This window comes from Enhydra lutris, unplaced genomic scaffold, assembly GCF_002288905.1.
Source record: "Enhydra lutris kenyoni isolate GAN:26980312 unplaced genomic scaffold, ASM228890v2 scaffoldscaffold237, whole genome shotgun sequence".
NCBI classification, from domain to species: domain Eukaryota; kingdom Metazoa; phylum Chordata; class Mammalia; order Carnivora; family Mustelidae; genus Enhydra; species Enhydra lutris.
The window spans coordinates 16,012-37,655 of NW_019154321.1; the positions used below are offsets into that span (position 1 = coordinate 16,012).

The window sequence follows — 21,644 nt, forward strand, 5'->3', positions numbered from 1 at the left end:
CCTGAGAGGGGACCAGAGACCCTGGACCTTAGCTCTGGGACCTCGCCTTCACCAGAGCCTCTGCCCCAGCCCAGGACCCTAAAGGCCTGTGGGCTCCCAGCCAGACTGCCTGACTCACTGTCCCAGAGTCAGAATCGTGGGCTGGCTCCGTCCTTGAAGGGCTGCTTCTCCCTGTTCCCTGATCTCAGGATAAGCCCTGACCCTGGTCACAAACTGGGCCTGAGCCTGGTGACAAAGATCTCCACCCAGGCCTAGACAGAGCCCCACCCTGGTTCTGGGTTGGGCTCGATCGGCCGCAGAAAACACTCTCTCCTCCGTCTGCACTCAGGCTCTGGCTCAGCCCTGGAATCACGGCCCCTGAGCCCAAAGGGGAGTAGGCCTGGATAGAGGTTGGCTCAGCACCGGTCACCTCTGCTGTCCTCCTGCTTGGGGAAGCAAACTGTGAAAAACAAAGCAAAATTAAAACTCACCACTAGCTCCTCCTGGCTTTGGTGACACATCTTTGTCTTAGGAAATAAAGCCTGAAGGCAAAGCACATTTTCTAAGGCCTAACCCCTTCCCACCCCTGCCAGGCTCCCTCTTTGATTCAGAGGATTCTTGCCATAACCATCCCTCCCCACTGTCCAGGGAACACAGGGCTCCCTGTTGCCAGGAGGCTGTGAGAGTCCTGGGAACTTCATTTGAGAGCCTTAGGGGTGGAGGCCAGGATCCGATCTGGCTTAAAGACTTGGGCAAGATTCTTCCCCTCTCCAGATCTCAGTTTTCCCATCAGCACGGTGAGAGATTTAGCCCTCTGACCCTGATATCCAAAGTTAGGGAACCTGACAAAAATTTAGGGTCCCATGTTCAAACATTGGAAGGGTCGTATTTTCTGGATAACTCAGACCCAGGGGATCCATGAGACCCAGGAAATTTTTCCTAAAACACGTACAGGATACCAGATCCAAGTCTAGGCATACCCTTTTAGCTCAAGTACCTTGGGCCAGTGACTTGACGTGTCTGGGCCTCAGTTTTCTCATCTGTCAAATGGCAATAATACCAAGTTTGTGAGGGTTAAATGAGATGGTGTAAGCTGTAGAGTGCAGTCCTTCTGGGAGAGAGGGGCACTTATTATTGCCGTCGTTTTGGGTTAATGCTCCAGCAGAGCCCAGAAAGTGGATTAGTCTGCCTAAGCTCTCAAGTGGGAGACCTCCTCGAAGTCTCCCCAGGATCCACTACCTCAGCCCTGCCCAGAACCATGTTGAGCCCAGCATAAGCCTTCCACCCGGATTCCCCACCTCAGAATTAGATAAATCTTCCTCACTGGCCCCTGTGGATCACAGACTTTGGAGCTGGCCCAGCCCTGGGGATCCTCAGATCCCATCACTTTTGTTATTTATTTTTAAGATTGTATTTATTTATTCGTCAGAGAGAGAGAGAGGGAGAGCACAAACAGGGGAAACGGCAGGCTAGGGGAGAAGCAGGCTCCCCACTGAGCGGGGAGCCTCGTGTGGAACTCGATCCCAGGACCCTGGGATCATGACCTGAGCTGAAGGCAGATGCTTAACCTACTGAGCCACCCAGGTGCCCCCCATCACTTTATAGTAGCCCAGATAGGAAAGGGGCTTCCCAGGAGGCCCACAGCATGTTTATGGCAGTGAGGCTGAAAGCCAGGCCTCTCCGTCCTACAATACTCTTTCATCTAATCTCGGACCCCAAAACAATGTCCCCAAGTCAGCAGGCCCTGGACAGGCTGGGGTCTCTGGGAGAGACGGGCTGTCCAGGACACCCCTCCACAGCCTTCATGCTCTGCTGGGGTCCTGCCTCCTCCAGAAAGCCTCCCCTGATTGGCACCCATAAAGCTGAAAGTGAGTTTCCTCCCACCTCCCTCCTTTGACATGAACGGTGAGATGAACGGTGTCTGCCTGCCTGTCTGCTAGCCCGTACACGGAGTTTCTCAGGGTAGACAAGAGCTGGATTCATCTGGGCTCCCCACCACAGGAGCCTACCCCAAAAGGAGGGCAAAGGGAACAAGAGAAGAGGAGACAGCAAGTGCTCAGTGCCCTGGGATTGAGGGATCCCAGCGGCCGCAGGGAAGAGGGTGGGGCTGGCGAGGCGGGGGACACGGAAGCCCCGCCCCCTTGGACGTCAATTCCCGGGGACTCCCTCCCTCTCCCGCGGCCCATTCCCCAGGGCGGGCTCCTCCCGTGGGAACTGCTGTCTCTGCAGCGGCAGCGAGCTCCCGGCCACCTGGCTGCCAGGAATGAGGCTGGGCAGCGGGAGGGGCGGGCCTGGACAGGGCTGCCCCTTGCTCGAGCTGGAGAGGGGGCGGCTCTGGGCGGAGGCCGGCAGGGAGGGCGGCTGCGTGGGCCCAGGGAGCTGGAAGCATCCTTCTCCTGCCAAGAAGCAGCAGCCGGACAGCACCTGGGAGCTGGTTAGAGATGCAGACTCTCAGGTCCTTCTCCAGACCTGCTGATTCAGAATCTGCATTTAACAAGATCCCTAGGTGATTCCTATGCACATTCCAATTTGAGAAGTCCTGTTCTAACAAGAGTCTGCCTGTATACTTACAGGTTAAAGAAAAGACACCTACACACTTCCGGTTATAAAATAAATAAGTCACATAAGGGATGTAATGTACGGCATAGTGAGAAGAATTAAGACTACTGTACTATAATTTAAGAATTGCTAAGAGCAGATCTTGAAAGTTCTCACCACAAGAGAAAAAAATTGTAACTGGCGATAGATGTTAACTAAACTTGTTGTGGCGATCGTTTTGCAGTATACACAAATATCACGTTGTAACTGAAACTTATATAATGGTACAGGTCAATTATATCTCAAATTTTTAAAAAGATTTTATTTGTCAGAGAGAGAGAGAGAGCGCACAAGACCGAATGAGCCACCCAGTTGTCCATATATCTCCATTTTAAAAATTAAACCATGAGGGGTGCCTGGGTGGCTCAGTCAGTTAAGCATCTGCCTTTGGCTCAGGTCCTGGGGTCCTGGAATGGAGCCCTAAGCCCCACACTGGGCTAGGGCTCCCTGCTCAGCAGGAAGCCTGTTTCTCCCTCTGCTCCTACACCCTCCCCCCACCCACCTCACCACGCACATGCTCTCTCTCTCTCTCAAATAAATTAAATCTTTAAAAAAATTAAATCACGAGAAAAAAGACATAGATTACCTTCCTTTTATTTTTCCTTTATGTTTCAGATAGGGCATTATCTTTTTTTTTTTTCCAAATTAGGAATATATAGATGGAATACATTACCTATGAATTGTATTCCATTACAGGAAAGAAATACTCAAGAATATTTGTTATAAAGTGGAATGTGGAGTCGGTGGGGCTGGAAACCCACTGATGAGAACCCACTCCTATTTTCAGACAGCAACCTCAGCTCTGAGGAGACAGAAATGGAGGCGAACAGCCCTTGAACTTGAGGAGCTTCTACTCTAGCGTGACAGAAGAGACAGACTCATATCACTACCTTCCTGAGCCTCAGTTTCCTCACCCATGAAATGGGCATAATTAATCCTCAGTCATTGCTGCTTCTGACAGATTCTAACCAGCTTGGGGACAGGGAGGGGCCTTGTGGGCAGCCTTGAACCTGAGGGAAGTGAGGTCCCAGAGTGCCCTGCTCACAGCTCTGCCTTCTGGGGCCTCTTCCTGTCCTTCAGGATCCAGCCCCCAGCCCTCCTGGTCCTCCCCACTAGAATCTCATCTTCATCTATGGTCTTACCCTTCTTCCTTCCTCTTTGACGTCCCCAAAATCACCTGTCTGAACCTTGCTCCCATTTGGCAAATTAGCACTGTTTCCAGGAAGAGCAGCACTCACACACTGGGTCTTTTATGCCCAAGTTACAACTCAAGCTTTTGGGCTCTCACTACAGCAGGCTTCCTCAGCTGGAAAACAGGAACCAACTTTCAGTGAACTTGGGGAACACTCAGATTCAAGACCTGCCTCAGAGATCCGGCTGTGGCCACATAGTACCCCTCTCTGCAAGACCTGCTTCTAGAAGGTGCTTCTTCCTCCTTTCCTCAAGCACCCCTTCCCTTAGTCCATGACTATTTATTGAATGCCGAATAACCAGCAACTACAGTTCCGGGAACTGGGGTACACAGAAAACAAAAACAGGCAAATCTTCTGCCCTCCTGGGGCTTCTGTTCCGACAGGGAAAAGGGCAATGAGTAAGTCAACACAGTCTGATGTGTGGATGGTGTTGGGGGCTGTGGAAATAACAAAGCAGAGGAGAGGGTATCTGGGGTGGGAGGTCGCCAGGCTCATTGGTTAGTGAGTGAGGCCTCAGTGAGAAGAAGAAGCTGGAGGAATGGAGGAGAAGCCGGGTGGCTCTCAGGAGTGAGTCGGGCAGATGACAGAGTGATCACAAAGGCCCTGAGGTGGGACGGGAGCATCGGGAGGCCAGTGCTCCTGCAACAGAGGAGTGAGGGGAGAAGAGGAGAAACGGCTGGGGGTATCCTGTAGAACCTTGTGATTGGAAGGACTTTGGCTTGCTTCCAAGTGAGATGGAGGCATTAAAATGGCATGATCTGGGGGGCTCAGTTGGCTAAGTGTCCTACTCTTGGTTTTGGCTCAGGTCTTGATCTCAGGGTTGTGGGGTTGGGCCCCACATTGGATTCCCTTCTGGAGTCTACTTGTCCCTCTCCCTCTGTTCCTCCCTTCCCCTTCTCTAAAATAAATAAATGTTATATAAAGTCTTGGAGGAAAAAATTTAAAGAAAAGTTAAAGGATCACTCAGGCTGCTGGGCTGAAAGCAGACTACAGGAGACAAGCCCAATCGGGCAGAAGGGCAAAAGCCGTGAGGTGGCAGTGGGCTGCGGTCTGGGGTGAGATGGGGGCAGATTCTGCCTGTGTTCTGCAGGTACAGCCAACAAGGCTTGCTGACAAACTTGACATAGGATTTGAGATAAAAAGAAGTAAAAAAGGGGTGCCTGGGTGGCTCAGTTGGGTTAAAGCCTCTGCCTTTGATTCCGGTCATGATCTCAGGGTCCTGGGATCGAGCCCCGCTTCGGGCTCTCTGCTCAGCGGAGAGCCTGCTTCCTCCTCTTTCTCTGCCTGTCTCTCTACCTACTTGTGATCTCTGTCTGTCAAATAAATATGTTAAATCTTTAAAAAAATAAAAAGTAAAAAAATAAAATGGGTTTGTCAGGATGGAACCCCATTGTAAGTCAAGGAAGAGCCATGGAGATGTTGAGTACAATTAATAAATGAGCCTAGAATTAGAGAGAGAGCTCTGGGCTAGAACAGGTAAAGCTGGGATTTGCCCACACACACATGGCATTTACAGCTTGAAACTGATGAAATCACCAAGGGAATGAGTGCAGGCAGAAAAGACAAGAGGACCAGGGAGTGAGTCCTGGGCGTTTCACTGTCTAGTTGGTGAGGGAATGAGGAGACACCAAAACAGCAAAATCAGGGCAAGAGACTGTCTTACTTGTCAAGTGCTAAAAACTATTTCAAGGAGGAAGGAGTGATCAGCTGTGCACAGGCAATCTATAGGTTTAGTGAAATACATGGATTAAGAATTGACCATTAGAATGGAAGGAATTTTACAAATAATATATCCAATAAAGAAAGACCTTATATCTATGAATATGTAAAGAACTCTTGAAACTCAACCATAACGTTAAAATAATGTAGTTACAAAATGAGCAAAGGATTTAACAGACATTTCTCCAAAGACAGAGATGGCTAATAAACACATGAAAAGACATTTTTTTTATTTATTGGAGAGAGGGAGAGAGAGAGCGCACAGAGGGAGAAGGAGAAGCAGACTCTGCTGAGCAGGGAGACCAACACGGGGCTCAAACCCAGGACCCCGGGATCACGACCTGAGCCGAAGGCAGACACTTAACGACTGAGCCACCCAGGCACCCCAGGAGTAATAAAAAATGTTCTAAAATTGATTATGGTACTGGCTGACCAACTGTGAGTGCGCAAAGAAACCACTGAATTGTATGCGTTATATGGGTAAGTGTACCCTTTGCGAATTATATCTCAATAAAGCTATTACTAAAAGACATTGATGATTGGATTTAGCAATGTGAAGGTCACAGGGGACCCTGACAAGGCAGTTTTGGTGCAGTGGTGGGGACAAAGCCTAACTGAATTGTGTTCAAGAAAGAACAAATAACTGAAGACCGCAAGCACAGACATTGACGATTTGCTATATAGAGAAATAGGAAGGACACCTTTGTTTTGTTGCGCTTTGTTGTTTTTTGTTTTTTGTTTTTTAAGATGCAAGAAATACTGTTTTCACGTTAATTGGAATGTTCCAGTAGAGAAGGGAAAATGGCCAGGGTGAAGGTGGTCTCACCTGCTCAAGGATTTCTTCACCCTGGCGACTTACTTGGCACCCAGGTAAGTGCCTGGGAAGCCGCGGGGAGGAACAAGCAGGTTCACTCAAGGCAGCAGGAGGCAAGCTACAAATGAGGCACAGACCCAGGGACTGATTGGGTAGGCATTGAGAGTCTATGGAAATTCTCCTTTGTGGGGCGCCTGGGTGGCTCAGTGCCTTAAAGCCTCTGCCTTCGGCTCAGGTCATGATCCCAGGGTCCTGGGATGGAGCCCCGCATCAGGCTCTCTGCTCAGCGGGGAGCCTGCTTCCCCCCCACCCCCCACCCCACTGCCTGCCTCTCTGCCTGCTTGTGATCTCTGTCAAATAAATAAATATAAACTAAAAAAAAAAAAGAAATTCTCCTTTGAGTTCTTCTATTTTCTCAATGTAGGAACCAAGGTCCTCCACTGAGGGGGGAGAGGGGAGGAGCTGTCCAGGGTTGAGGTTTTGGGGGGATAGGAATTGTCTCAGGACCTCAGGGGAGTGAAAGCAGCTGGTCCTATGGTAGGCTTGCCAGAGTGTGCTACGGGGCCCCTGGAGAGGATAGAGACCCAGATGCGATGTTCAGGTGAGACCTGTCAGCAGGGCTGTTTTTGTCCAACTTCAGTCAACTGTGGGATACAAACCCAGCTGGATTAACCAGGGTGTGGTTTTGCCAGGTGAGAGCAGCAAGGGGGTGAGGGTGTGTGCAAGGCAGTAATTATAATGATGGTCCATGGAAGCAAAGCTGGTTAAGGAGGCTAGAAACAGTGGGGAAAGGTGGGAGGATCCATGGATTGAAGAGCCTAGGGAATCGGGAGCCATTGCAGTCGAGGTTCTAGAAGCAGTGAGCACGAAAGACAGAAGGTGGTGTTAGGAGGACGGGATACTTGCTATTGAAATTACACAGGATACTGACAAGGTCCAGCAAAGTGCCTTGGCCATGAGGGGCTGAGGCAGGTTGGAGGACTAGAACCATAGAGGGACCATCTCTGAACAAACCAAGTCATGCTCAGAGACAGGGCCCTGGGTAGGGCATGGGCCTGGGGTTCAGCTGGACCTGGGTGTGAAGCCTGTCCTTCCAACTGTGGGGCCCTGCACAAATTAATTTGTTTCTCAGAGCCTTAGTTTCCTTTCATGCAAAGTGAGAGATCACTCCTTTGTCAAAAGATTGTGTTCTGCAGGCACCTGGGTGGCTCAGCTGGTTAAGCGTCTGTCTCTTGATTTCAGCCCAAATCATGATCTCAGAATCATGAGACAGAGCCCCATATCAGCTCTGTACTCAGCACGAAGTTTGCTTGAGATTCTCTTGCTCCCTCTCCCTCTGACCCTCCCCCTGTTCATGCTATAAATAAATAAATACATCCATACATAAAATCTTTAAAAAAAAAAAAAAAAAAGATTGTGTTCCAAAAATTGGTTAAGAAACTGTATGGAAACAGCCTTCGTGTGGTTCCAAACAGGGTGCTCAGTAACGTGGGCTGATTCCAGAATGCTCTTGGCTGGAGTCCAGAGCAGAGGGGGGGCCCGATGTGGAGGCCAACACTCTCTTCAGGACCCCTTCTCCTTCCCATCACTTCAAATCACAGGTGAATGGAAAAACCTGACTCCTATTTCACCACCATTTTACAGACTAGGAAACTGAGGCCCAGAAAGGGAGAGTGACTTACCTATGTCACTACAACTCAGTTTTCATAGAGAGTAACTAAATCAGAGTAATGAAAATCAGAGTCAGGATTAAGAAGGGAAATATGTACAGGAGGGAAAAGGCTCACATATAATGTTTGAAAGCCAGATGGACTCTTCAGAAGTTACCCCAGCCGTCGTTTTCGCCATTCACTGGGACAATTAGAAGTTGCTCTTGGTGAAGGTAAAAACCCTCCTGAGTATACCCCCTGCTGTCTCGCCTTCCTTCTTTCCTTCCTACATTCCCTTAGTTAACTCCCATAGTTTAGTAAACAAAGAAATAAGACATTTCAGATAATGCGAAGAAAATAAAACAGAATGGGAAAGAGAGCAACCATGAGTATACGTGGAGTGAGAGAGGGAGAGTTTTAAGTAAACTAAGTTTACTTAACTACATTCTTTTTATACTAGAATGTCAGCTCTAGGGTAGGGACCTTGCCCATCATATCTTGGGCCTAACCCAGCACCTGGTTCACAGTGCTTAGTATATATGTGTTGGTTGATGAATGAATGAACGAATGAATGAATGAATGGATACATCTTGAGGGTGGTACCAGGGCTGTGCCAAACATGGTACTGTTTCTGTGCCAACTCTTCCACGAGTAGCAGTTGGAAAACAGGGCTCTGGAGTCAGGAGACCTGGATTCAAGTCCCACCCTGCCAATTAGTGGTTGTATGACCATGTCACTTGACTTCTCTAAGCCCCGGTTTCTTCATCGGCAAATTGAGGATAATGATCCCACATCTTGAGCTGTATTTTAGAAATTAGAGGTCATGTATGTAAAGTGACCTGGTACATAGTAGGTCTTCGGTATATGTTAGTTTCCTTTCTCTTTCTTCCTCTGCTGGGGCCATGGAAGTCAAGTGTTTGGAGACTCTGGGTCTAGCAAAGGAGGTTTCTCATATATTTCTTCTCTTTCAAAAGAAGGTAAAACAAAACAGTAAGCAACTTCACTGAGTACAGTGCAATGACTTGCCCATAGTCACACAATCAAGCAGTAGAGCGAGCAACAGGTCCCCTACCAGGGGGCTGGAGGAAGCCCCTGATCCCAGACAAAAGGGAGGGAGGGGACAAAGGCAGGATCTTGCTTGTGCTGGCCTTCAGAAAGAGGAAGTGATTGCTCTAGTCTGAGAGTCGGGCTCCTGGGTTCTAGGTCCAGGTCTGTCGGAGACAAACTGGTGACCCTGCAATGTAGTTTATCATCCATAGGTCTTGATTTCCTCTTCTGTAACATTGGGAATATTACTCCCTGCTGGGCCTGCCTTGTAGAACAGGGCAGTATTAGAAGAATGATATTTAATCTAAGAAAAAATATTTTAGTGTTAAATCAAGCAGATTCAATTTCTGAAATTCCACCTCTGGTACATAGATTTAAAATCAGAAGAAAAAGTGAATTCAAAAGTAACAATAAACCTCATCCCTCTAGGCTCTGTAAAGTGGGAAAGAAAAACATGTAAACATATTATTTCAATAGAATATATGAAAATGGGGGCGCCTGGGTGGTTCAGTCATTGAGCGTCTGCCTTCCGCTCAGGTCATGATTCCAGGGTCCTGGGATTGAACCCCCGCATCGGGCTCCCTGCTCAGCGGGGAGCCTGCTTCTCCCTCTCTCACGCCCCCTGCTTGTGTTCCCTCTCTCGCTGTGACTGTCTCTGTCAAATGAATAAATAAATATTTAGGGGGAAGAAAAGAATATATGAAAATTTTTTTTTTAAGATTTTATTTACCTATTTGACAGAGAGGTCACAAGTAAGCAGAGAGGCAGGCAGCGAGAGTGGGGAAGCAGGCTCCCCGCTAAGCAGAGAGCCCGATGCGGGGCTCGATCCCAGAACGCTGGGATCATGACCTGAGCCAAAGGCAGAGGCTTCAACCCACCGAGCCACCCAGGCGCCCCTGAAAATGTTTTCAAAAAAAAAAAAAAAGAAAAGAAAATGTTTTTGCCAACTATAAGTAATCAAATCAAAATTTTTAAAAATGTTTATTGAACATCTCTGGGACAGAAAAGGAAACTGGCTCAGGAGGGGTTAGCGACTTGCCTGAGGGCACACAGGACCTGATAAGGCTGAGAAGCTGGAAGGAAAGACTTCCACCAGCTGCTTAGGAAGCCCCTACCAGAACGGGCTACAGAGGAGGCCAAGACGCAGGGTCAAGAAAACCAACTTCCCATTTCCAGCTGCCCTCCATCCTCCAGCCCCTAAAGGCCCTGGGTCTGCACAAACGTAACAGAAAGAGCATGTGCTATAGATTCTATGTTCACACGGGGGCCCCAACTCATTTGCTGTGTAACCTTGAAGGAGTCACGCCCCCTCTCTGAACAGATGTCCCCTCCCCTCAATAGGAACATTAACGCTGGCGAGTCTGTGGTTGACAAGGGCCAATCAGGAGTGAGCTAAATAGCATCTACCTCGGTATACACAGAGTTTGTTACCTTTCCTCGCTTCTGGAAGAACAGGAGGAGCGCTGTGTGGAGTTGAACAGGCGGCGCAGTGTCTCTGGGCTTCTGAAAATAGCGGATGACCAGGACCAGGCCAGGCGAACTCTAAATCCCTTCCAGCGTCAAAAGGAATCCTGGAGCTTCTTAGTGGTCCAACTCTGTTACAGACTCCACGGGTCACTTCCCTCCCGCCTGCCGCTGGAGGGCGCAGTCCCTTTAAGTCTCGGCCTGCCTCCGCGCGGGCCAATCACTGCGAACAGAAGTTCTTTAAGGACCAAAGGAGGGAATTCTGCCTGGGCCGGAGGGCGGGGCAGGGGCATGCCAGCCAGCCAATCGGAATCTCCCTGGCTACTAGTGACTCACGTGCCAAATTCCGCTGACCAATGGCAGGGGAGTCAAGAGGCTGGGCGCACCCACTGTGTGACAGCTGTCTGGACCAATGGGCATGTCGCCCGCGGCCTATAAGAGTCTGCTGGGCCCTGGGTTACAGGCTCTAGGGTCGGTTGGTCGTCGCCGTCGGAGGTGTGCCCTGAGTTTGCCTCGCCGTCGCTGCCATCCAGTCCCTGCAGCCGCGCCCCTCGCCTTGGCCCCGGCCCAGCCGCTCTCCCTGCCCTTCTCCCCTTAGTCACCCCCCCCGGTTTCTGCCGTCGGGGCCCCGGGGCCGGGCTAATGATGCCGTCGGAGAGTGGAGCTGAGAGTCTGGACCAGGCAGCTGCGCAGGTGGGGACGGCTGCGGCCTCGGCGGTGGCCACGGCCGCCCCGGCAGGCGGCGGCCCCGACCCGGAGGCCTCATCGGCCTCCCTCGGACGGCACCTGAGTGGGCTAGGCTGGCCACAGGTGAAGCGACTGGACGCGCTCCTGAAAGAACCGATTCCCATTCACGGGCGCGGCAACTTCCCCACTCTGAGCGTGCAGCCCCGGCAGATTGTGCAGGTGAGCGGGCCCTGGGAAGGGGGTGGGGAGTTATGGGGTCTCCAGCCTGACAGATTCTTGTGCTCCGAGGCACCCAGAGTCTGTTCGATTCTCTGCACTGCTAGGGAAAATGAGACTTAGAGATGGACAGGGACTGTAACAAAATCGCACAGAGCATGAGTAGTAGACCATGCTCCCTCCATTTGGCTTTCCCTTCCTCTGCCTCAGGAGAGCCTCGATTCCTCCCGCACCATTCACCCTGGCCCTGGCTAGGAAATGGGAGGAGAATGGGGAGAGACTTGGCTGCGGTGGTGCTTGGGGTGGGGGTGGGGGGGCCAGCAGGAGAGCGGCCCTGTCTGCTGAGACTAAGGATACCAGGAAGCCCTGGATGGGTAGGTGTGCATGCTTGGGTTCAAAATAGGTTTTTTTCATCCCCAAATCTTCATCGTTGGGCTTCACCACCCCCCCAAGACACACACACACTCACTCCTTCCCTCTCTGGAGGTTCTTGGGGCAGACTTTGTCCTGTGCTTCCTCAGCCCTCGCTCAAGAACTTTGTGGCTAAGTGGAAAATCCCAGAAATCTCAAAAAGGACTCCGTCCCTCTCAGCTGGGGTTGTGGCAGGAGATTAACTAAGCACCAAACCAGACCTGATGCCTGCATGGTGGAGGGTGACATCAGGTGTCCAGTGTAGGTGTTTCTTCCCTTCCCCAGAAATGGAAGTGAACGTTGGCCGTGGTGTCTCCTGAGGAGCAGAAAAAGAGAATTCTGGTAGCCTTCTCCCCTTCCTCAGACTCCCTCTACCCTTTATCTAACTTTCAGCACCCCTCAAATTGCTCTTTCTTTTTTCTTTTTTTAATAAAGATTTTTATTTATTTATTTGACAGAGAGAGAGATCACAGGCAGAGAGGGAGGCAGAGAGAGAGGGGGAAGCAGACTCCCTGCCAAGCAGAGAGCCCGATGCAGGGCTTGATCCCAGGACCTGAGCCAAAGGCAGAGGCCTAACCCACTGAGCCACCCAGGTGCCCCTCAAATTGCTCTTTTATCTGTATAACCTAGGTGCTGGTATACTCTGAAATGCCAGAATGGCAATCACTGTACCCATTTTGTGGCTGGGGAAGCTGAGGCTCCAAGGGGGCCGTGAGCTGTCTAAAATACCTGAAGAGGTGAAAATCAAACCTGGAGAATCATGGATCTTCCTGGGAGATACCTGCTCAGGTTCAAGGCTTCCTACCTCTTCCCCACCTCCCAAGACTCAACTTCTAAGTATTAGGGAAGTCTTCTGATAGAAACCAGAAAATCCAGCCACAATTCTTGTGTATTCCTGCCAGTAGACGGACTTTCTTTCTGGGGAGCTATCCATAGAAGCTAGTGAAGCCAGCCACTCCCCTGTCTCCTCAGTCTCCACTGAGGAGGAGGGGTGTCTGCTAAGGGATTACCTTGCCCTCCCTCCCAGGGAATGGGAGGGGGTGGGGGCAGATTCCCCAGGACTGACTCACCCACAGCCCCAGTGGTGCTCAGTGAGGCATTCTTCTGCTGCCCGCTGTCATGGGGTAATTAGGAAACCAGCTGAGGCTTTTCTTCCCAGGACACTCAGGTCAACCTTGGGGCTCCAACTGCTGTCTCTCCAGGACTGTTTCAGACATGGGGGAAGGAGGAGCCCCATGTGGAAACTCCCCTCTGCAGGGATGAAGGGTGCCCTGGAGGGGAAGTCCTTGCCCAGTGCCTTTACTAGTGTCTGCTCTGTGCCAATCCCTAGTCGGGACACCAGGGCTCTAGATATGCCTGGGACCCAGCCTCTCTGCCCTTCAGGTGCTCCCTGCCAGGTGGTGAGGATGCAGGCCCATAGGAACTGACTTCCTGAGCCCCTAATAGGAGAGTGTTCTAGACTAAGGTCAAAGATATCACAGAGCAGGGAGCTGCTGGCTGTGGTGGAGAGAGGCAGCCGATATTTCAGAGCTGGCCTAGGAGGCTGGACATCTGGTTTCAGGGCCTAGACTGTCGTCTGTTCCCTTTGCTGGGCCCAGTGTCCCTATCTGTTCAATGCTGAGGGGTTGGACTACTCTACCACACCCTTTCAGGTTCCAGAATCCAAAGGGAACAGTGCCTTCCCCTGGCCCGTACAGTTGCATCCCCAGGGAAGAAGATCCATTTCCTGGCAGGAATCTGCAGCTGGCAGTTTCACAAACTGGTGCGGGTGCTGGGTGTATATGGGGCGTGGAGAGTGGTGCTTGGTGTGCATGGTGATGAGGGCCATCCGGGCTGCCTATATAAGGAGGTGGGGGCTGCTGGGGTGGGGTGGAGGGAAGGATGCTAGGTGTGTGTAGTGCGGGATGCTGGTTGTCCACGATTCAAGAATTAGAACCTTTCTCCCTCTGTATTCCCATAAGACTTTGCCTACAGCAGCAATCTGAGCAGCTAGAGATGCTCATCTTGCTTGGACCTGAGCTAGAGGGACCCATTCCCCTGTAGGAGTCTTCCCTGCCCATAGCTCTGAGAGGCCCTGTTCTAATTAAACTCAGCCACTTAACTAGCTGTGTGACCTTGGATAAGTCCTTCGCCCTCTCTGGGCCCAGGGAACTGAATGAGACAATCTGATCTCTCTAGCTGCAGCCAGAGGGCCTGCATTAGTCAGCTCCAGATTGGAGTTTTGTGAGCCTGCTCCCTGACAGCACCCATAGTCCCCCACCCCCACCCCCCCCGTCACCCGCTGCAGGTCTTGGCAGTGGCCCAGGAACAGAGTGATTCTGGGGAGGCCCTTGGCACAGGAGAAAGGAGGGTGCAGCCACTGCCCCCTTCATGGCTGGAAAGTCTGATTCAGGAGACTCTAAGCTGCCCTGCAGTCTTTGGGTGTGGCGGTATCTGGGGTCCGCCTGCCAAGCTGGCTGGAGTCACACCTGGGACAGGGACAACAGCTGCCAGCCCAACAGCCTGACGCAGGTGGTTTAACAAGGGGACTGCTACCTACTCACCAGGCCAGATGCCATGCCCTGGGGTGAGCAGCACCCTGGGAGCTGGCGCTGGCGCTGAGTAAGGCTCCGTCAGCTCTACTGGGACCTGGGGAGGGGCTGGTCCACTTTGCAAGTCTGGTAGGGTCCTTGGGACGAGGTCTTGCCTGTTTCTCTCCTTGGCCTACATGGGCACAGCTGCCAGCTTCCAGGGTATGGGTGAGAAGTCCCACAGGCCGGGCTATAGCAACTAACTGGCCCCTTACCTCCAGCTTTCCCAGTCTATCTGGCCAAAGCATCTCCCAACCCCACCCTCCCATTCCTGACTACCTTGACTCACTTTAGTGACTGGAGGGTCGTCCTCACTTTGAAGTTTTGAAAGAGAGGGAGTGTTAGAACCCTAGGGTCTAGTCTCTGCTCCTTCCAAACCCTGGGGTGGCAATATGACGGGAGGAGAATCAGCCACACCTGGATTCGAAGGCGCCTCTACGTGATCTCGGGCAGATGGTGACACTTCTGTGAGCCTTGGTTTCCCCAGCTATAACTTGGAGATCATAGAGAGCTGTCACCCATCTGGGTATCTGGCTGGTTCAGTCAATGAAGCATGTAACTCTTGATCCCGGGTTGTGAGTTGGAGCCCCATGTGGGGTATAGAGATTACTTAAAAATAAAATCTTTAAAAAGAAAAAAGAGAGAGAGAGAACATTGATTCCTCCATAGATTCTGGTGAGAAAGTCCAGGTATTCAGTAGGTGCCTAATGGGTGTTCCTCCCCTTCCTCCCTGCCCCCAGCTCCTCCCACAGCATGTTCCTGATGGCCAGTTGCTTACCCTGGTAGCCATTACAATACCTTCCCCTAGTCTGGGTCCTCCTCCCGGAAGCCTTCCTGGAGGGAGCCGCCCTGGAGGGAGCCGCCCGCCTCAGATTGCCCCACGGCGGCTTGCCTCCTCAGCACTTAAGTGCATTCTTTGCAGTAATTCCCTGAGAAGAGAGGAGGGCGGCCCGGCTCAGTGCTGGGCGCTGACTTAGCAGCAAGGCGGGGTTGCAGAATCACTCAAGGCAGGAATGCTGCCTGGTCACTTTCAGGACAGTGCCTGGAATACACTGGGTTGCTGAGAAAACTGAATCTCTGGGCCCAGCTCCGTCCCCCCCCACCCCACCACATGGTCCTAGGCCCAGAAAGATGCCTCCGGCCAAAGGAACAGATTCAAGATGGAAGATGATTGGTTTGCCAGGGTCTGCGGCATCTCTTCCCACTTGGGCTGGGCGCTGAGCACTTTCTGAGATGATCACCCGTCTCCTGTCCCAAGAGCAGAAAGGGTCTGGGTTTTCACTGCCAGCCCTGCCACTTCTTAATGCCTCCCCACCTCGAATCTCAGGGGTTGCACCACTGCAAACCTCAGTTTCCTCCGCTGTAAAACTAGGGCGACATTTGTCTCACAGGGTCCTTGTAAAGATGCATTAAGGTGAATATGTGCTAGTCAAAACAACATATGTGGACTGGAGAATCCAGTTGGCCTGGGTTCTAGTCTTTGACTGGCTACTCTCTGACCTTGGACATGTTACTTAACCTCTCTGTGCCTGTGGTCCCCCATCTGTAAATTGGGACAATAATGCCTAAATGCAGGATTATTGTGAGGGTTAATGTAGTAATGCACATGAATGGCAATTACATGCCTAACACATTTGAGCAGTTAGCATCATGGCTGGCGCAAAGCAAAGTGTTTTACTTGAAGTTTTAGAAAGGTAGAATACCGCAGTGAGTGAGACCTGAACTCCCCAAGTTTAATTCCCTGGCTGTGTGACCTTGGACGAGTTACTTTCCTCCTCTGTGCTTCTATTTTTCCCTCTGTAAAATGAGAATAATAATACCTACCTTATAGCATAGGTAACTGTGAGAATTATACGAGTTTATATGTATAAATGTATAAAGTGCTTGGATCAGGACCTGGCATTTAGTAAATTCTGTGTATGTGTTTGCTGTCATTAGTGCTATTCTTCTGGAGTCTTTGCTCCCAGGAGCCATTCTCCAGATTAGGAAATCAAAGCTTTAGAGGGTTAAAAGACTTTCCAAAGGCATGGCAGCTGGCGTGATTATTACATGGACGCATGGAGGGGAACCCAGGGGCCCAGGCTTCTGACACCTCTCCGCCCTGCCATCTCTTCCGCAGGTGGTCCGCAGCCGCCTGGAGGAGCGTGGACTACACGTGCACGGGGTACGGTTACATGGCTCAGCCGCCAGCCACGTGCTGCATCCTGAGAGTGGCCTGGGCTACAAGGACCTGGACCTCGTGTTCCGCGTGGACCTGCGCAGCGAGGCATCCTTCCAGCTGACCAAGGAGGTGGTGCTGGCCTGCCTGCTGGACTTCCTGCCGGCCGGTGTGAACCGGGCCAAGATCACCCCGCTGACGCTCAAGGAGGCGTACGTGCAGAAGCTGGTGAAGGTGTGCACAGACACAGACCGCTGGAGCCTCATCTCGTTGTCCAACAAGAGCGGCAAGAACATGGAGCTCAAGTTTGTGGACTCGGTCCGGCGCCAGTTTGAGTTCAGCGTGGACTCCTTCCAGATCATCCTGGACTCCCTGCTGCTCTTTGGCCAGTGCTCATCCACGCCCATGTCTGAGGCCTTCCACCCGACCGTGACTGGTGAGAGCCTGTACGGGGACTTTGCCGAGGCCCTGGACCACCTGCGGCGCCGCATCATTGCCACACGCAGTCCCGAAGAGATCCGTGGCGGTGGCCTCCTCAAGTACTGCCACCTGCTGGTGCGGGGCTTCCGGCCTCAGCCAGGCACCGACGCGCGCGCCCTGCAACGGTACATGTGCTCCCGCTTTTTCATCGACTTCCCAGACCTGGTGGAGCAGCAGCGCACACTGGAGCGCTACCTGGAGGCCCATTTCAGCGGAGCCGACTCGGCCCGCCGCTACGCCTGCCTCATGACGCTGCACCGGGTGGTCAACGAGAGCACTGTGTGCCTCATGAGCCACGAGCGTCGCCAGACACTGGACCTCATCGCCATGCTGGCGCTCCAGGCGCTGGCCGAGCAGGGCCCGGCTGCAGCTGCTGCCCTGGCCTGGCGCCCCCCAGGCCCCGACGGGGTCGTGCCTGCCACCGTCAGTTACTACGTGACTCCTGTGCAGCCTCTGCTGGCTCGGGCCCACTCGTATCCCACCTGGCTGCCTTGTAACTGACTCAGACCCTGGCCAGAAGGTGCTTGGCCTTTCCTCAGGATGTGGGGCCCCCAGGAGTGTGTAGGAGATGTGACCAGAGACCAGCAGCCTGTGCCGAGTGGCCCAGCACTGCTGCAGGGTTGGGCCTTTGACTGAACAGACCAGACATGGCTCATCCCCGAATGAGGCCCCTGGTGGGGGTTCAGACCAGGCCGGGGTTCTTGATAGACCTGTGGGTTATTGTACCCCACTTTTGGACCAGCATGATGGTGGGGTGCAGGGGCTGTTTGTCTTGGGGGTCCATTGCCTTCAGGAGACAAAGCATGTTTGGGCTGGCAGCCTCAATGCTCATCACCTTAGGTTGATTTCTGTGGCCTAGAAGGTCTCAGGTTGATTTCTGTGGCCCGGAAAGGGTCTTTTTGGGGAAAGCCAGCCCACAGTGATCCCAGCAGCCTCAGAAGGCCTGCAGCCCATACAATGCCTAAAATATGGTATGTTATAGGAACTACTCACTCTGGGTACTCTGGGTTGGGCTAGACCCCTGCCGGGACCTGGCAATCCAACCAGACTAAGCACTGGGAAGAGGGAAGCTGAGGCAGGACGCAGCTTTTGCAGAGGGATAGGGTTAGCCCACCCTTACCCCAAGCTATCCAGGTGTGCGGGTGAGCAGGAGCTGAGCTGCCGGCGTACGACACGGCCCACGCCCCTTCTAGAGTATTGCTCCCTTCCCCTATGGTGTGGGGATCCCTCCGCCTAGGAGTTCGTTCTTTGAAAGGTGCTGGGCCCAAAGTGACCAGTCAAGTGCTCCCACCCCAGTGGCCTGGTGGGGAACCATGCCCCACCTCCTTTCCCATCCCTCTGGATTTGTCACCATTTTGCACTCTTAACACCTGCCAATAAAGATTGTCTACACTAAACCTAGCACCATGATTTCTCCTGGGAGAAGGACCTTCCATGGCTGTGGGGGCTCTGGCTGCCTCTCCCAGCCCTCCTCTGGCTTATATTTGGGGGTTAGGGACATTGGGGTGGCTTGGAGTCTGAGTCTTGGGCTGTAGCTGGGGAGTTTCACCTCCTTCCCTCAACACCAGCCCCAGCTGGAGAACTGTGCTAGGAGCTCATGTCTACACATGTGACTTGTACCTGCAAATTGCAAGTCTCTTGTTAAAGAGTAAATATTTCAGCATTTTCCCACCTGGAGTCCTAATGACCCTGGGCTTGGCCTCACACTCCAGTGCTCAGGGCTTCTTGACCCTTGGCCCACCCAGCCCCAGTCCTTCTCGGGAAGCCGGTGGAGGACAAGCTGAGTGAATGTGGATTGGAGAGCCCTTCAGCTGTGGCCTCTGAGACTCGGGGACTTCTAGCGTCCTCCAGAGCGAGAGCCCAGGTTTGGCCTCCCTACCTGGGAGGAAGGTTCCATCCGTCCTCTCTTACTCCCAAGTGCAATGGGCACACTCTGGCCTGTTCTAAACGGGTCCCCTAGAAGGGCAGGGTCTCCTTTCCAAACCCAGCTGGGGGCCATGCCAGGCTCCCTGGGAGCTCTTCCCTCGGGCCATCAGCCAGTCACTGGCCTGGACGCTGCCCACTGTTTACCCAGCCCCTTTGATCCAGGGATGGCAAAGCCCTTAACATATTCAGCCTCATTAGTGGTTTCTGAAGTGGTGGCTTTGATGGTTCCATCCAGGCTGAAAAAAACAAGGCCTCCGAGGAGGCCCCAGGTGACCTGGGTGAGTCCAGTCACCTCATCTGCTCGGTGAGTCCCCTCAGGGCTCAAAAGGGCTAGAAGGGTGAGTAGTTAAGACTTTCTTGGCTTGGTGACTGAAAACAGCCCCTCCCACCCCAACCCTGGTTGCGCCCACCCAGCTGGGGGCTTGGGAGAGATTGTTTCTCCCAGATCCTGGTGTGGGCATGAGGGGACGTCCGCCTTATATAAAGCAAGCAGTAGGAGCTGGAATCCATCCGCAAACAAAAGACCAAGATTCCCGACTCTCCTGCAGATTACACTCCAATACGGTAGACAGAAAATAAACAAAATGATACAGTCTTAGAAGGTCAATGATGCTTAAAAGTATGTGGCAGGGTAAAGGATTGGAAGTGCCAGGGTACGTGACTTTAAAAAGGGCGGACCTCATCGAGGGTGACATTTGATCAAACAAAGACACAAAGGCAGTGGCTGGCAAGCCCTGCGATGTCTGGGGAGAAAGCTTCCGGGCAGAGGGAATCTGTTCATGGGCACATGCAACCAGCAGGCGTGTCTGGGGGAGGGCGCATGTGCCTGAGGGTGTCTGGCTGGCCTTGCACAGGCGTGCACACTCTTGCCGCTGCGACACACACGGGTGTGAGATGTGGGAGAGCATGAGCCCGGAGCTCCCAGGAGCACCTGCCCTTTCTGGAGTCTTCTCTCAGGGCCAAGCACTAAGCTGAAGTCTTCACGGTCACTACCTCCCACTTCATCCTTGAGAGAAGAGCGATTATTTCCACTTTTACAGACAAGGAAGCTGGTGCCGGAGGGTCAGGGAGGTGTGGGCATGTTCCCGTCAACCCCTGTGCCCTCCGGCCCCTCCGCTCCGATTCCATGTGGCTGAGCGGGTCCCTCTGCCCCCGCCCACGTCCATGATGAGGCGTGCTTGGCAGGTGACGGTTTGTACTTCTGTGCATTGACCATTTGGGGGAGGGCAGTGGAGCAGTGTGGGGAGAGGTACATTTTCTTGATGTACATGACACCAGCCGTGGCTTGGGGTGACGATGCCAAAGGCCCATGGTGGCAGCAGGTGCGCCTGTGGGTGTGTTTGGGGCTGGTGCAGTGTTTCTGGGTGTGAGAAAAACAATGACTCAGTGGCTGGCATTGTTCTCTCATGGACAGTTCCCGCAGCCACCTCAGACGCCAGGACAGGCGGAAATCCAGAACTAGGAATCAGAGCCAGAGAGGGGAAGGCTGAGGGAGGAAAGCCCACCCCCGTCATACCACAGAGCTCCCCAGCCACAGTTCACCCGCCCCTATGGGCCACGGAGGGTGGGGGAGCTCCAAAGGGAGAAGAGGCACCGCTGTGAACTTTGGGGAGCAGAAGACATGCCCTCAGGCAGCGATATGATGTGTTGGCCCCTCCAGCCCCAAGCTCTCCACCCTTCTCCAAGCTCCGAGCCCCGGGAGGCTGACCTCTGTGGACTGTGCGTCAATGACTCCCTTGTTCTCAGCCTAACTGTTGCCTTCGGCAGGCCAGTGAGAGGCCCCGCCAGGAGACTGAAAGGAGAATGGGGTGTTTATTCCGCCAGCTTCCTCCCCACCAGGCTGCCATGCTTGGCTGCATCTCTCAACCAAAGGCCATTGCTCCCCATCAGGGGCGCTCCCCACACAGCTACACCCTCAGTCCCGTGCCCTCCCTCCCCACCGTAAAGGCTCCCCACTATTGCCAGCCCTGGAGAGCTGCACCATCCCTTGTCCCTTTCTTAAGCCCACATTTTTGGAAATAATCCCTTTTGAAGTCTCTTCCCAGTGTGAGGGTGCCCTGCCTCCTACTGGGGCCCTGACGGACAAACAGGCCCTTGTGGTCACCAGCACAGTCACACACAATCGTTCACGGATCACCACACTGCTCTGTCATCACAGATGGGTTCCACCTTCCTGCGTGGGTCCCAGTCCCCTCCCCCAGCTTCCTCATCACATCCTTCACTGGGGGAGACTTCCTGGAGAGGGTCAGCCCAGAGCCAGATCCAGGGGGAAAGCAGTCTGAAGTCAGTCAACAGGGCCAGATTGCCTCAAGGAACGGCTAACCTAAAGAGTCATGAGAGACACATACAAAGGAAAGGCAGTAGGGACACTTGCAAAGCAAACCTCAAAATCACATGCCTTTGTCTCATATTATTGAAATTTATTCTTCCTGAATGTATAAATCAGGAGACTGATTCAAGAGACATTCATTTCGTGAATAATACAGATTCTGGGTTGTGTGTGAGTAAATGTGCCCCCCTTCCCTTTTTTATCAGGATATTTGAATAAATATGCTCCCTTTTTTCATTTTAAACTTTGCTTCCAATTTTTACGTTGCCATTGCCGCTGTGTCTCTCTGAGGAAGAGGTGCCCCTCCCCCTGAGCCAGCAGCAGGCCATCTTTCTGAGAGTCCACAGCCACTCCCTAGTCAGAGAGGACAAGGACAATGAGGGAAGGAAGCAGGGATTTCTCAG

General features: G+C 52.6%; 1 protein-coding gene across 1 annotated transcript; it reads left to right on the plus strand.

The window, feature by feature from the left end:
* Positions 1 to 10,943: 10,943 nt before the first annotated feature.
* LOC111140193 (protein FAM46B) lies at positions 10,944 to 18,376 on the plus strand. Its single transcript, XM_022492527.1, has 2 exons — positions 10,944 to 11,369; positions 16,467 to 18,376. Exons 1-2 carry the CDS (start codon positions 11,106 to 11,108, stop codon positions 17,484 to 17,486), a joined length of 1,284 nt encoding a protein of 427 aa, XP_022348235.1. The 5' UTR covers positions 10,944 to 11,105; the 3' UTR covers positions 17,487 to 18,376.
* The last annotated feature ends 3,268 nt before the right edge of the window (positions 18,377 to 21,644 follow it).

Coding starts and splice junctions, on each gene's coding strand:
- LOC111140193 (XM_022492527.1), top strand. CDS start 11,106: ATGATGCCGTCGGAGAGTGGAGCTGAGAGTCTGGACCAGGCAGCTGCG. Junction 11,370..16,466: donor AGCCCCGGCAGATTGTGCAG/GTGAGCGGGCCC, acceptor TCTCTTCCGCAG/GTGGTCCGCAGCCGCCTGGA.